At 36.0% G+C, this 13,485-nt stretch overlaps 1 protein-coding gene across 9 annotated transcripts in view; it reads left to right on the top strand.

Annotated features, from left to right (window-relative positions):
* The first annotated feature begins 371 nt into the window (after window positions 1-371).
* Window positions 372-13,485, top strand: part of LOC114296624 (midasin-like protein) — a 66,852-nt gene continuing 53,738 nt past the window's right edge. For 4 of the 9 annotated variants that reach the window (XM_082908912.1, XM_082908910.1, XM_082908909.1 and 1 more), the window contains exons 1-18: window positions 372-508; window positions 710-866; window positions 1,190-1,512; window positions 4,205-4,289; window positions 4,756-5,033; window positions 5,141-5,350; window positions 5,612-5,781; window positions 8,492-8,601; window positions 8,680-8,799; window positions 9,196-9,274; window positions 9,969-10,091; window positions 10,200-10,284; window positions 10,364-10,460; window positions 10,557-10,691; window positions 10,777-10,833; window positions 10,922-11,098; window positions 11,195-11,320; window positions 11,411-13,165. In XM_082908912.1, coding sequence (XP_082765038.1) covers window positions 762-866; window positions 1,190-1,512; window positions 4,205-4,289; window positions 4,756-5,033; window positions 5,141-5,350; window positions 5,612-5,781; window positions 8,492-8,601; window positions 8,680-8,799; window positions 9,196-9,274; window positions 9,969-10,091; window positions 10,200-10,284; window positions 10,364-10,460; window positions 10,557-10,691; window positions 10,777-10,833; window positions 10,922-11,098; window positions 11,195-11,320; window positions 11,411-13,165 — 4,035 coding nt within the window. In that variant the 5' untranslated portion in view covers window positions 372-508; window positions 710-761. Of the gene's footprint in view, window positions 561-709; window positions 867-1,189; window positions 1,513-4,204; window positions 4,290-4,755; window positions 5,034-5,140; window positions 5,351-5,611; window positions 5,782-8,294; window positions 8,314-8,491; window positions 8,602-8,679; window positions 8,800-9,195; window positions 9,275-9,968; window positions 10,092-10,199; window positions 10,285-10,363; window positions 10,461-10,556; window positions 10,692-10,776; window positions 10,834-10,921; window positions 11,099-11,194; window positions 11,321-11,410; window positions 13,166-13,485 lie in introns of those variants that run through there. The other 5 variants (XM_082908911.1, XM_082908906.1, XM_082908907.1 and 2 more) reach the window with 4 other exon arrangements.

Raw genomic sequence — 13,485 nt, 5'->3', positions numbered from 1 at the left:
ATCATTAATTCATAATAAAATTACATGATATCAAAAATAAATTATAATTTTTAAGTATTACACATGTTATTAATCCATAATAAAATTACATGATATCAAGAGTAAATTATAATTTTCAGATACTATGCATACGAAGATTAAAAGACAATAAATGATTGGATTGACATGTATCATCGTTGCATTCAATTTGTTGGAGTTTTGAGTTAAAATCTAACCCGACCCAATGGACAGCATCACAATTGGAGTTTGGGTTAAACATCTAACCCGACCATATTGACCCATACCACTTAAACACCCGCCGACTCCGTCTCGGGCCGCTTTTGAATGTCTACAATGTATTGTATAGTACATAACACACAGTACCAAAACATATTGCAGAAATGTATATAAAGCCTTTAAACCCTAAACCCTAGCAGAGGAGAACCAAACGACACTGAAAAAAGGTCTGCTTCGAACCTCAAAACAACACAGCAGAGAGAGAATCGATTCAAGACCTGTCCGATTTCAGGTCAGTTTCCACAGAACAAAGATCAAACAAGAACGAATTGGCACAACAAAACGTAGGGTTTAAGTTTGTTGATTCATAATATAACTTGACTGATAAAATTCTGAACTTTCATTACTGAATCATTAGGTTTCATATTGATCTTTTTTTTTTTTTTAAAATTTTTATTGGGGTTTGTTACAACCCTTTGTTGCTTTGAATCAGACAGTTTCTGGGTTGCAAATTAATTTAGCTGAAAGTTTGTGTTGAGGTTCGAATGGCGATTGATGGAAGTTCTCGTCTTAAATTTGAGCTCAAGAGGTTTCTCTCTCGGTTTCCCAAGCTTGCTTCTGTCTCTCGACTCAATTCGCTTTTAAAAGAGGTAATGAGGTCACTCCCATTCACCAGAAATATTCACTCTGTTTGGTTTTAATGTTTCAAAAACAGTTTTTAAGTTTCAATCCGTATTTTTTATTTTGGTCAAATTTTAGATGCACTTAAAAATAAAAAAATTTTGTGAACAAATCTTTAAAAAATGCAACAAATACAAAAAAATACGAAAATGTATTGAATTTTTGTGTTTTTAAAATACCGATTAAAAACTAAACAATTTTTTGAAAGCTTCAAAATCAATTAACACTCTCTTTGTCTAAAATATGGAATTTGAAGAATTTTGTTTAATGGTATGCAAATGGGTATGTGTAGGGACACTCATTGACAGAAGAAGAAATGGTGAGTGCTTTAGCAGAGCTGTTTCTGCACCCAAATTATACAATCCCATTAATGGGATGTTTCCGTTGTATCGCTCAGCAAATTGTGGAGAGGGCCGTGGCATTGCTTCACTTGGTACCTGATTTAAGGTCCAATTCCGATGGATCCATAGTGGAATTTGATGAAGACAAAATTTTCGGAGATGATGTGGCTGGTGTTATTAATTTTTATGTTAGAAGTGGAAGGGCCTTAATTCTTCACGAGCTTGCCTGTCTGGCCTTCTGCCGAGCCCTTGATTTGGCACCTTTTCTATTGGGGTAAGCCAACATATATAGTTTCTCTCTCCCTCTTTAACCCTTCTCCTACATGCCCATGCACCCACCACAAAAAAAGGACATAAACTCTGGTCACTGGTGCACACATATGCATCTGTGGCCAGTGGCGGAGCCAAGGAATAATTTCCGGAGGGGCAAGTATACTAATCACAATAGCAAGAAAAAAAAAATCATAAACAAAAACTTAATACTTTGCCACAACAACAAGAACTAATATAAAGTTATATTTTATTAACAAAATCGCAAAAAGTGCCAAGTTTCTAATATAAACTTTTACAATTGACCGCTACCAGTTTTCATCTTCTGAAAGTTTTGCATGATAATATCAGTACCAATGCAATCAAAAATATCTTTCTCTATGTAAATAACCAAGCTATCTTAAAAAAAAATGTGTTTTGAAGTTGTAAATGGTTGAAGTAAAATGAAAAAAATAAGACTGGGTTTACGAGAGAGAGAGAGAGAGAGAGAGAGAGAGAGAGAGAGAGAGAGAGAGAGAGAGAGAGAGAGAGAGGCATAGTGAAACATATGGGGGGCATTGCGCATTGGTAAATATTTAGGAGGGGCAAAGTTGAAGAAAAAAAAAATCTTATTATCATGCCCCTCCACTGTAGAGTTTTTGGAAATTTGAGAAGGGGCATCTGCCCCTCCACTGTCTGTGGCTTAAGCCTATTTCAGGACTAAGATGAATAATCTAAGTGAGGCCCTTAAAATTTTTACATTATAACTTTTATTTAAAATTTTTTTTCTTGCATTTTGAGATGCTAAAGTACTAATGATGTTTTATATTCAAGTTTTGCAAATATATCGACTTTAACTGATATTATAGCAGCTAATCCACTTATAATCTTATTATTTCATAAATTTTATTTTTGAAAAACTTTCTTTCTGCAAAAACAATTATTACATTTATTGTTAATAATATACGTAAGTGATGAGTGCATTTAGAAAAAAAATACATTTTCCCATATAATTCTCTCCATGAATTGAAGTCGTTTGTTATTTTAATGTTTATTTATAATTTTTTTCTATTTGCAAAATTTCTTTAAAACTTTGATTTTGAAAAAAAAATCTAAAGCATCAATATCAGAAAAGTTTGATTTTGCTTCCATTTTGTCTACATTTGGTTACTTTTGTCATTTTTCTTTTGTTCATTATTTTGATCATAGCTCTTATGTGTTTAGGGTTATATGTTTAGAGTAAGACAACACAGACACCCACACATATAATTAAACAACAAGAAATATCAAGAATGTGTATTTTAGCATTATGGGGCCCACCAGAGGTATTCTCATTTTTGGTGGTATCCTCATGTTTTCACAAGAGGTGAGCCCCGTATATTTTTGGTACTTTTATGTGTTTTAATTATGTGTATGTAACCATACTTGTAAGTTGTATGCTTGGTATATTAAAACTGGAAAAATGAGGCACAAAGCCCTTGTATATTTTTTGTACTTTTATGTGTTTTAATTATGCGTATGTACATTTACTTGTATGCTTAGTATATTAAAACTGGAAAAAATGAGGCCCTCATTTGTGCCAGGCCATAGGCGATCACCTTAGCTGCCTATTGGTTGAGCTGTTACTACACATGCAATCATCTAGGCCTCCTTTGTTAGGGTGGTAAAGAGGTTTGATACTATTTGGTTTTTGCACTAAAGATGCACTTTCACATCCTTTTTTTTGGGGGTGGGGTGGGGTGTCAAAGCAACTTGGTTATTGCTTGCTGAAAAATGCTTTTAGGCAACTAACCTCCAGGGGGAGGGGAAATCCTAAGTTGACCTGGGATGCGGTAGTGAAAATGATATGAATTTACTTAATTTAACTGAACATATAGCCCTTGATAGAGTTGAATGGACAAAAAGGATTCATATAGCCGACCTAACCCCAATTGGTTGGGACACAATTTCGTTTGGTTAGTTTGCGTTTCTAAACATTTCATGTATTTTCAACCTTTTTTCTCTTTCGAAACATTTATGAAATGTGTTTGTTTCCATGCTAGCCGAAACGATGCAACAAAATGAAATTGTATTCATTGATTATCTTAATCAAAAAAGGAAAGGAAGATGTTGGTTGCCTAACCAAGGTCACCTTTGTGGTGTATTGGTATGAAGCCATCCATGGTTTGCCAATCTTGGGTTCCACAAGTAGAGTAACTGAACTAAGTCCAGACTGTCAGTTCTGTTGTCACCTTGGTTCCATTATTTTCAGCCTTGTGTACAAGGTTCGATGCAGTGATGTATGAGAAATGATCTGATCTTGATTATTGAGGTGACTATCTGCATCTTTAAACAAGCAATATGTTAAAGCTTGTATGCAGCTTTCACATGTTATTCTATATTGGGGTAACTTTTTGCTGCTTTTATGTTATTTTTGGTTTCGTCATATCCTCAAAAAATTTGCCATCACCTAAAACCAGAAGTATGAAATGGTGAACTTGATAGGTTGTTTTGTGTTTTTGGAGCATTGTTGAACATAATATATTAGGACACGCTGGCTTTAATTTAATTTGCAATGTAATTTTCTGACTGACACGTCTCTTCATGCTGATAGAAGTCACTGCCCAAGTGTTTAATGTTCTTAGGTACTGTGTGCTTGCTCATTGAGAAGCTTGTGATTGATTTGAATCCTTTTCTGTATGATAACTCGAGTAATGTGTATTGTTTATTCTGTGCAGGTCTGTGTTAAGCTATTTTAAATTTGCTCCTTCTCCTTTTGAACGGATTATGCAGAGAAAATATGTTTCTGAGTTATCAACAATGGTATGCTAATTGTATTCCAACCCTTATGGTGTTTATAATGATTTTGTTTCTTTGCCTATTAAAACATAAGAGATGCCTTTCTTCTTATCCTCGTCTTTGGGTTTCATTCTTCATTTGTTTATTTATTTTTTAATGAAATTATACGGTATAGTAATAATATTATCCATTATTTTTTAGTTTTTCATATGTTGCCTTGTTGGTCCTTTTTGTTTTTGTTTATTTTATTTTATTTTTATAAATTTTGTGGCTTACTCTTTATTTCACTTTAACTATTGCAAAATTTGAGCAAGGGATTTCTTAGTTTTTGGTGGATTTCGTTCAACTAATTTTATTTCTCCTGGTAGATTGTAATTGCAATCATTACTGTTACCATTGTTCTTTCAGTTTCTTTTTATTTATTTATAGGAAATTGGGGATCTACTCTTTCTTTTTGGCCAATATTTTAATTACCTTTATGTTTTATCAGGTGGGAACCCAGTATTTATTAAATGTTATCCGAGCATCATACCGCCTTCTTTTGGCTCAGTCTGAAGTTTTTGCCACACTCTGGGACTGGTCCTGTTTTTTAGATGTTGTACAGCATACTGCAGATTTTGACCCAGGTGATAATGCAGAGATGTTGAGGAATGTTTCAGACATGAGATGGTGTGGGATACAGATCCTGTCAATAGTTCTCAAAATAAGTGATAGAGCAACTGCCAACTTTGGTCTTGGGCCTGATGAGGCATTTTCATGTTTTTTGCGGTTGGCCACCTCCCTTTTCTTGTTGGGCTACAATTACATTCCTTTAATGATTTGTAGTGGTCTTCCTTTTGCTTTTTCAAACTTTTGTTATGTTTTGGCATTTGCAGCTGGCAGGAATTTTGTCAAGATGTATCATTAGAAAAGGCTGGGTGGCATCTTGAAGCATTTGATCATGAAAAGTCTGATACTGTGGACGGAAATATTGATTTCAATCAAGAATATAGTCTTCGTACTTTTGCTCCTGCTTCACCGGCTCTTTCCTTTTCAAAGTTTCATGAGATTGAGCCGTCAAATAAGAATAGAAGGTTGGCAACACGGTAAGCGTTTACTAAAATTAATAGTTCAGCCATGTAATGATGTTGTATACACTAGCAACTTGGTTGTAATGACAAAGGAGTGAGCTGATGGAAGTGTATCTTTGTAGGGATGGGTGGTGCAGTGGTACCACAATGACTTACCATTCCCCTCTCCCCCCAAATGAGGAAAAAAATATTTTTTCTTTAAATGACATTTACCATGTTTCATTTGGCTTCATATTATGCTGTCTTTATCTCTTGGCTCTTTCAATATATCTTCAGGAATGTGACATCCATGCAAAATCCTTTCGTTTTGACATCTGCTATGAAGAAAAGTTTTGAGATAGTTCGGTTGGCAGTGAGCCAAAAGTGGCCTGTTCTTCTGTATGGTCCTGCTGGCATGGGGAAAACAAAACTAATTAGCAAGTTAGCTATGGATAGTGGAAGTCAAGGTACGCATTCCTTGTTTTATTCAATTTTAATATACGGGTTGTCAGTAAAGGGAGGAAAATGCCAAAAGTTAGAATTTCATTTTTTTTTAACACATTACGTATGTTTCTATATATTTTTAACACTATTAACGACAACCCTATGGTAGGTCGTAGCATTTTCCTTCATATATTTGATACATATGTTTTGTTTTGTTTTGTTTTAATTAATTTTTTTGCAGCAAGGCAATTTCTTAGGATCGATTATCACAACGGTTGGGGAGATTGGAGTGGATGTGGTTCATAGAGTCAAGGCGGGGTGGCTTAAGTGGAGGAGTGCGTCTGGGGAACTGTGCGATAAACGAGTATCTGGTAGACTAAAAGAGAAGTTTTATAGAACTGCTATTAGACTAGTGATGTCGTATGTGACGAAATGTTGGGCAATTAAGAAACAACATTTAGATAAGATGAGTGTTGATGAGATGAGGATATTAAGGCGGATGTGTGGCAAGATTAGAAAAAACAAAGTTAGGAATGGGTATATTCGAGAATGGGTAGGAGTAGTATCGATAAAAGATAAGTTGAGAGAGAATAAATTGAGATGGTTTGGTCATATACAACGGAGATCAACATAAATAGTAGTGAAGAGATACGATACAGTGACGGTACATGGAAGTGTTGGGGGAAGGGGTAGACCTAGATTAACGTGGGTTAGTGTAGTAAATAAAGATATGAATCACCTTAATTTGACTAACAAAATGGCATTAGATAGAGTCGAATGGAGAAGAATCCTGTAACCGATCCCATTTGATGGGACTTAAGGCTAGGCTTGGCTTGGTTTGGTTTGAGGCAATTTCTTACACCTAACACTATGATCTATGAAGCACATGTGTGGGTGCGGGTGCGGGTGCGGGTGCGGGTATGGATACAGGTACGCGTATAGGTACGCCAATACGACAAATTCTTAAAAAAGGAGGGTACAGGTACCGGTACGGCGGGGATACGTCAATTTTATTTTTATTTTTTAAATTTATAGCTAAACATCCATCATACAAATCAAAGTTTTAATATCAAAACTAAAAAGAGAACAATTTGTCTAAAAAGTTATATAATTCTTTCTTTTTCTTTTTTGATTGCCTAAAATAGGATGTAAAAGAGAGCAAAACCATGACTTATGGGTAAAGGGTGTTGGAAATAAATTACTTGATATTTTCAAAATTGAAAGAAGAATAATAAAGGTTGCAACAAATTCTAGCAGCTGCAAAAAAAGAAAAAAAAAAAACCTCGCCGTACTGGTGTCGTACTTATGTTGTATCCACGATGTACCCAAATGTAGTTGCCATACATGGCATGTATTCGGCGTGCCCAGTATGCGTACTGCTGTACCAGTACGCGTACCCGCACTCGGTAAGTGCCTGGTACTCGTACGGTACCATTTTTGGATTGCCCATGCTTCATAGTCTATGATATATTTTAAACTTATAATGCATGTTTCAAGTAGAAAAAATAGAGGGAATAACGTTTCTTTTTTTGATTTCGATTTATTTATTTTTTAAAATCTGGAGAGTAGATCAAAACCAAGGCACCAGGATTAAGTTGAGTATAGCATGGCGGTAGTTGTCACACCAAGATTAGAAGTAGTCTATACACAGAAGTAGTCCAAGGTTGTGTTCTTTGTTTGAACAACAATGGATGGTAAGATACTAACTGCTGACAACTTTATTTGAAGGAAACAAGTGCTTGTCCATTGGTGTTGTTTGCGAAAGAGGGATGGTGAATTGGTGGACCACCTTCTCAATCCTTGTTTGGTGGCTAGGGAGTTGTGGTCTTTGTTGCTTCTGTTGTTTGATGTGGTTAGGTGTTCTCGTCTAGTGTGCAGGGCTTATTGCACTTTTGGAGGGGAGTTCTGGTTGGCAAAAGAAAAAAAGTGGCCGGGAATTTTGATCCTTGGTGATGTGAAGCATTTGGACAGAGTGGAATAGAAGATCTTTTGATGAAGTTGAGACCCCTATTTTTTATAGAAAAGAAAATTTTCAATTATTTTATGTTGTTTCCCGGGCAGTGTGGACCCATCATTGAACCGATTTTTTGATTTTGTAGAGAATCTTGAATAGCTTCTAGTATAGGTGTTTTTTTCCCTCTTTTTTTTCTTGGCCTTATGTTTAATGATTTGGTACAACTACGTAAAGTATTTTAGGAAAATGATCATATACCTTGGACATATTGCTTTATTGCCAATATTTACTGTAGGCTGAGAAGGGCAAAATTGTGAGTAAAATTGTCTGCTCTCCTCTTTTTTCCTTCCCTCTCCTTTGCACTTTTGGTAATCTTCGACATTCTCTATCTATTGATAATATTATAGTTTCCATTTTCTCTCTTCCTTTCTTATTTTATTTTATTTTGATCAATTGTGAATAAATATGGGCTTTTTGTTGGCGTCGGTTGACTTAGAACTGTAAGAGGAAAGAGGGCCAGTTTGACGGGTGATGGATACTGTTATTGAAACTGGATTTGGCATCTTATGCTCTCGGGAGACGATTATGAAAGACTAGAAGTGTGGGTTGCTGCCTGTATGATTGTTTATCTTGTTAACACTGCATAGTTATATGTATTTATATATGAATGCCTTGACATTTTCATTTGATGGATTATATCTCTTGTTTTGTAAGTTTCTTGTTTACGCTGGCTATAACTCTATTCTTTCAATACTCTGTTTTTTCATGTCTTATTGCAGTTCTATCCATTCACATGGATGAACAAATTGATGGAAAAACATTGATAGGAAGTTATGTGTGTACGGAGAAACCTGGTGAATTTAGATGGCAGCCTGGTTCTCTTACACAGGTTTGTCCATCTTCGGAGAATAATTGTTGTTGTTTGTATTCTTTGTGGTCATAATATATCTAAACTTTCTACGTACAGGCTGTTCTCAATGGATTTTGGGTTGTCTTTGAGGATATTGATAAAGCACCCTCTGATGTACAATCCATCTTGTTACCTTTGTTGGAAGGTGCAAGTTCATTTTTTACTGGTCATGGGGAGGTATTTACCTTACATTCTCTTTCAGAAAGTATTTTATTAGCACATCTATTTCTGAATTGAAGTTTTCCATATATGTGTTGTGTTTCTTGGTCTTGAGGAGTTTTCTCAGTTGTATTGTATCATCATTTGGTTATGTTTGAATATTTTATCATTTGAAATGCAGTTAAGTATTTCATTATGAAGCCTGAGCAAATGTATGCTCTTTGAAGGTCATTTTTTCTGGAAATTGTTGGTGTTCAGCTTACACCTCACTGTTTTCGAACAAATGTTTTTCCTCTGCTTTGTATTTATATTTATTAACATTAAGCATTTTTTTTTTGTACAGTCATATGCTGCTTGTTTACCTTTTAATTTTTCTGCTTGACGAACAATTTGAATTGGATTGAACATTTGCAGGCAATTAGGGTGGCAGAAGGTTTTCAATTATTTTCCACAATATCAAGCATAAATCTTAATATATCTCATGCTATAGAAGGTATGTAAATGCAATTGAACTTCAGTGGTTGCACTCTATGAATCTGGTTTTTGGATATGTGAACCAGGTGTGTTTGCTCAAAAAAGTGCCCCTCTCCCCTGCACAGGGGAAAAAGATAGAAGAAAGCGAAAAAAGAACTGTTTCTGTTATATGTCTAGTTGATATTTTAAGTGTTTATAGATTTAGTGTTTATACATAGACTGAAAAGCAACAAGCTCTTCTGAGAATGGTTCTCGACTTGGAACCATTGTCATGTGTATTTGGGTGCTATTTGTTTTATGATTCTATTGGATCCTTGGTAACTTATTTTATTTCTTTGCTTATTTAAATTGTTTCACACCTTGTTTTTCGAGTAATTTTTTCTATACATTCAATCAACTGGAAAATTTGGTTCTTATGCCTGGGTGAATGGTTTAGTTAGTTTTTGATCTGTCCATCTTCCAGATTAGTGGGTTACATTTGTAGTGGTGTAATTAGCATTAAAATGCTACAGATTCTTTCATATTCTAGATTTTGTATATGCAGCAGAAGCCAATTCTTTGTGGCTCAAATCTAAAGTTTTTTATTTTGCTTGGGTTTTCAGAGCTAGAAATTTTGGCATCCTCAAAAGTTGGTCTTCATTTTTGGTATAGAGTACTATTTTTCTTCTGCATTTTCTTTCTTTTTTATTTTCTTTATCACATTTGATTAATAGGTCGGAACGCTCTTGGTGCTCTTTGGAGGAGAGTGATGATTGGACCCCCAAGTAATGATGACTTGATAAGCATAGTGAAAGCACAGTATCCAGATTTGGAGCATCTTGCTGAAAAACTCATCGGTACGCTAGATCTAAATGGTTTTAATTCTGGACTTGAGACTTACCTAAAATTGATTTTTTCTTCTCTTTCTGTTCTGTTCTGTTTTTGTTTTTTGTTTTTTCTGGCAGAGACCTTTGAAAGAGTTAATCAGCTGGCAAGCTTTCAGTTTGGAACTTCTGCTTCTTGCAGTTCTCTCGGCAGATTCTCCTTAAGGTGGTTATCTTGTTGCAGTTGTTGATATGCAAGTTTGGTTGGATGTTATTAGTTTATATTTATTCGTCTGCAATTGTAGGGATCTGTTGAAATGGTGCAAGAGAATTGCTGCTTTGGGTTTTAGCTTTGGTGTGGATGGGTTTTCAAGTTCTGTGTGTAGTAGCATTTATCAAGAGGTTTGATACAGTTGTTTCAACTCCTTTCTGGTTTCATTTGATGAACATTTTCTGGACGTAGTACTGGTAACATGAATTTTGGCAATGGTTTTTCAGGCTGTAGATATTTTCGCATCTTTCACAACCTCTGCCAATAATCGTCTGACTATCATGAAATATATTGCAAAGACGTGGGCAGTGCCAATTTCTGCTGCAGAGACTTTATATCCTGTTAATAAACCTGTTATCCAGGTTTTCATTATTCACATTGGATGCCTTATTTTTATGACAACTTGTTAACTTATCGCAGTTTTTCATAGTTGCAACTTTCTTTCAGGAATTGCATTCTGATTTACATATTGGACGAATTACCCTCCATCGTGCTGAGAGCACAGTGAGTGCATGCAGCTGACTTTGTATTGCTTGAGCATTGTTATGATTTTAGCTTCTTTCCTGAAGTTTTGCTATTTGTTCTTTGTCAGTTTCGATATGAAAGAAAACCCTTTGTTGAAATTCGTAGTTCAATACATGTCCTTGAGAGGATAGCTTGCTCTGTTAAGTTCAATGAGCCTGTTCTTTTGGTTGGTGAAACTGGCACTGGGAAGACCACTCTTGTACAGAGTCTGGCCTTGAGACTTGGTCAGAAACTTACTGTTTTGGTACGTTCATCATGGAGCTCTGTATGCTCACATGTCTATACCAGTATTCTGAGTATTTTCATGATGCTGATTCATTAACAATTTGTTTTTGGACAGAACTTAAGCCAGCAAAGTGATGTTGCTGATTTGCTAGGAGGATTTAAACCTATGAATGCACAGTTTCTATGCATTCCTCTTTATATGGAGTTTGAGAATCTTTTCACCACTACATTTTCTTCAAAGGTACTTTTCTTTTTGATAATGTTTTATACTTCTCCTTTACTTATTCTCAGTTGGCACGACCAACTTATGTTATTGGTTGTTGACATTCAGGATAATGAGGATTTTCTTGTTCGTTTGAAGAAATTTGTGAACGACAAGAATTGGAAGAAGTTATTAAGTGGATTTCGAAAGGGTGTCCAGAAGATACTTGAAATAGGAAGATCTGGGTCTGGTACCAAGCGAAAGAGACCTTTAAGGGAAGAATTACTGAAAGCTTGGGAGGATTTTTCTTTGAAACTTGAAAGTGCTCGTGCGCAAATCAATGATTCATCCGGAATGATATTTTCATTTGTAGAGGGAGCTTTTGTAACTGCTCTTCGAAATGGTGAGTGGATTTTGCTTGATGAGATGAATTTGGCTCCTCCAGAGACCTTACAGAGAGTTATTGGCGTTCTTGAAGAAGAGAATGGTTCACTTTGTTTAGCTGAAAGAGGGGATGCTGATTATATCTACAGACATCCCAACTTCCGTATATTTGCTTGCATGAATCCTGCCACTGATGCTGGGAAGAGAGATTTGCCCTACTTGTTACGTAGTAGATTTACTGAATACTTTGTTGATGATGTGCTAGATGATGAAGATTTAATTCTGTTTATAAATCAGTTTGTGGATGATGGCCATTCGAATATTGAGCTAGTAAAGAAAATAGTCCATTTTTATAAAGCTGCTAAGAAGAAATCTGAAGAAAGGCTGCAAGATGGGGCCAATCAGAAGCCCCAATATAGTTTAAGATCTCTTTACCGTGCGCTAGAGTACACAAAGAAGGCGAGAAGACATTTTGGATTTCAGAAGGCCCTTTATGATGGATTTTGTATGTTTTTCTTGACTTTATTAGATGAACCTAGTGCTAAGTTAATGAACCAAATGATATCATCATATTTGTTAGGGGGAAATATACCGCCACCTGTCTCTTTTGATGGTTACCTGATGAAAAGAGGAAACTCAACATTGGATAATTTATTGGAGAACTATGTTCTGACTAAAAGCGTTAAGGAGCACCTCAGGAACTTGGCACGAGCTATATTTGTTGGAAGATATCCTGTTCTTCTACAAGGGCCTACGTCTAGCGGGAAGACTAGCCTTGTTCAGTATCTTGCTGCAATAACTGGTCATGAATTTGTGCGGATCAATAATCATGAACACACAGATCTGCAGGAATATCTAGGTTCTTACATCACTGATGCTAGTGGGAGGCTCGCATTCCATGAAGGTGTGTTGGTTAAGGCTGTTAGGAATGGACATTGGATAGTTCTGGATGAGCTTAACCTGGCTCCATCTGATGTGCTGGAAGCATTGAACCGGTTGCTAGACGACAATAGGGAACTATTTGTACCTGAATTACAGGAAACTGTTCGTGCTCATCCTGATTTTATGCTGTTTGCTACTCAAAATCCACCTACTTTTTATGGTGGGCGTAAAATGCTTTCTCGAGCATTTCGCAACCGTTTTGTGGAGATCCATGTTGATGAAATTCCTGAAGCAGAGTTAAGTGAAATATTGGAGAAGAGGTGCAAAATTCCTGCAAGCTATGCCAGGAAAATGGTTGAAAAAGTCATGAAGGAGTTGCAGTTGCAGAGGCAGAGTAGTAAAGTTTTTTCTGGGAAACATGGATTTATTACCCCACGTGACTTGTTTCGGTGGGCTGATCGTTTCAGGACATTTGGGAAAACCTATGAAGATTTAGCCAGAGACGGTTATTTTTTGTTGGCAGAGAGGCTGAGAGATGATTGTGAGAAAACTGTGGTTCAAGAAGTTCTGCAGAGACAGCTCGGCGTTAAACTTGACAGGGATGACTTGTACAAGCAGGTCTATCTACCGTCTCTATGTGTATCTCTCTCCATGTCTGCATGCATAGTTCGCTGTGTAACTAGACGATGATTGAACCATGTCACCTAGATTTCTCTGGAGTTGCATTAACATCTAAAACCTAAAACAAGTGCCTGGACATTTTATGTTTCTTTTACCAATCTCTTAATTGTCTCAATTGAAACATGTGTCTGAAGAATTTTTAAATTTGATAAGAGCAGCTGTCATGTCAGATTGAACAATGTTGGCCTGGATTTCTGTGGAAGCAACTAAAAATTGCTCTGGTATTAACTTCAAAATAAAGAACTGCTATGGCTTTA

Source organism: Camellia sinensis, chromosome 15, assembly GCF_055761805.1.
Source record: "Camellia sinensis isolate YWXY chromosome 15, ASM5576180v1, whole genome shotgun sequence".
NCBI classification, from domain to species: Eukaryota; Viridiplantae; Streptophyta; class Magnoliopsida; order Ericales; family Theaceae; genus Camellia; species Camellia sinensis.
This window is presented reverse-complemented; position numbering and strand designations above follow the sequence as displayed.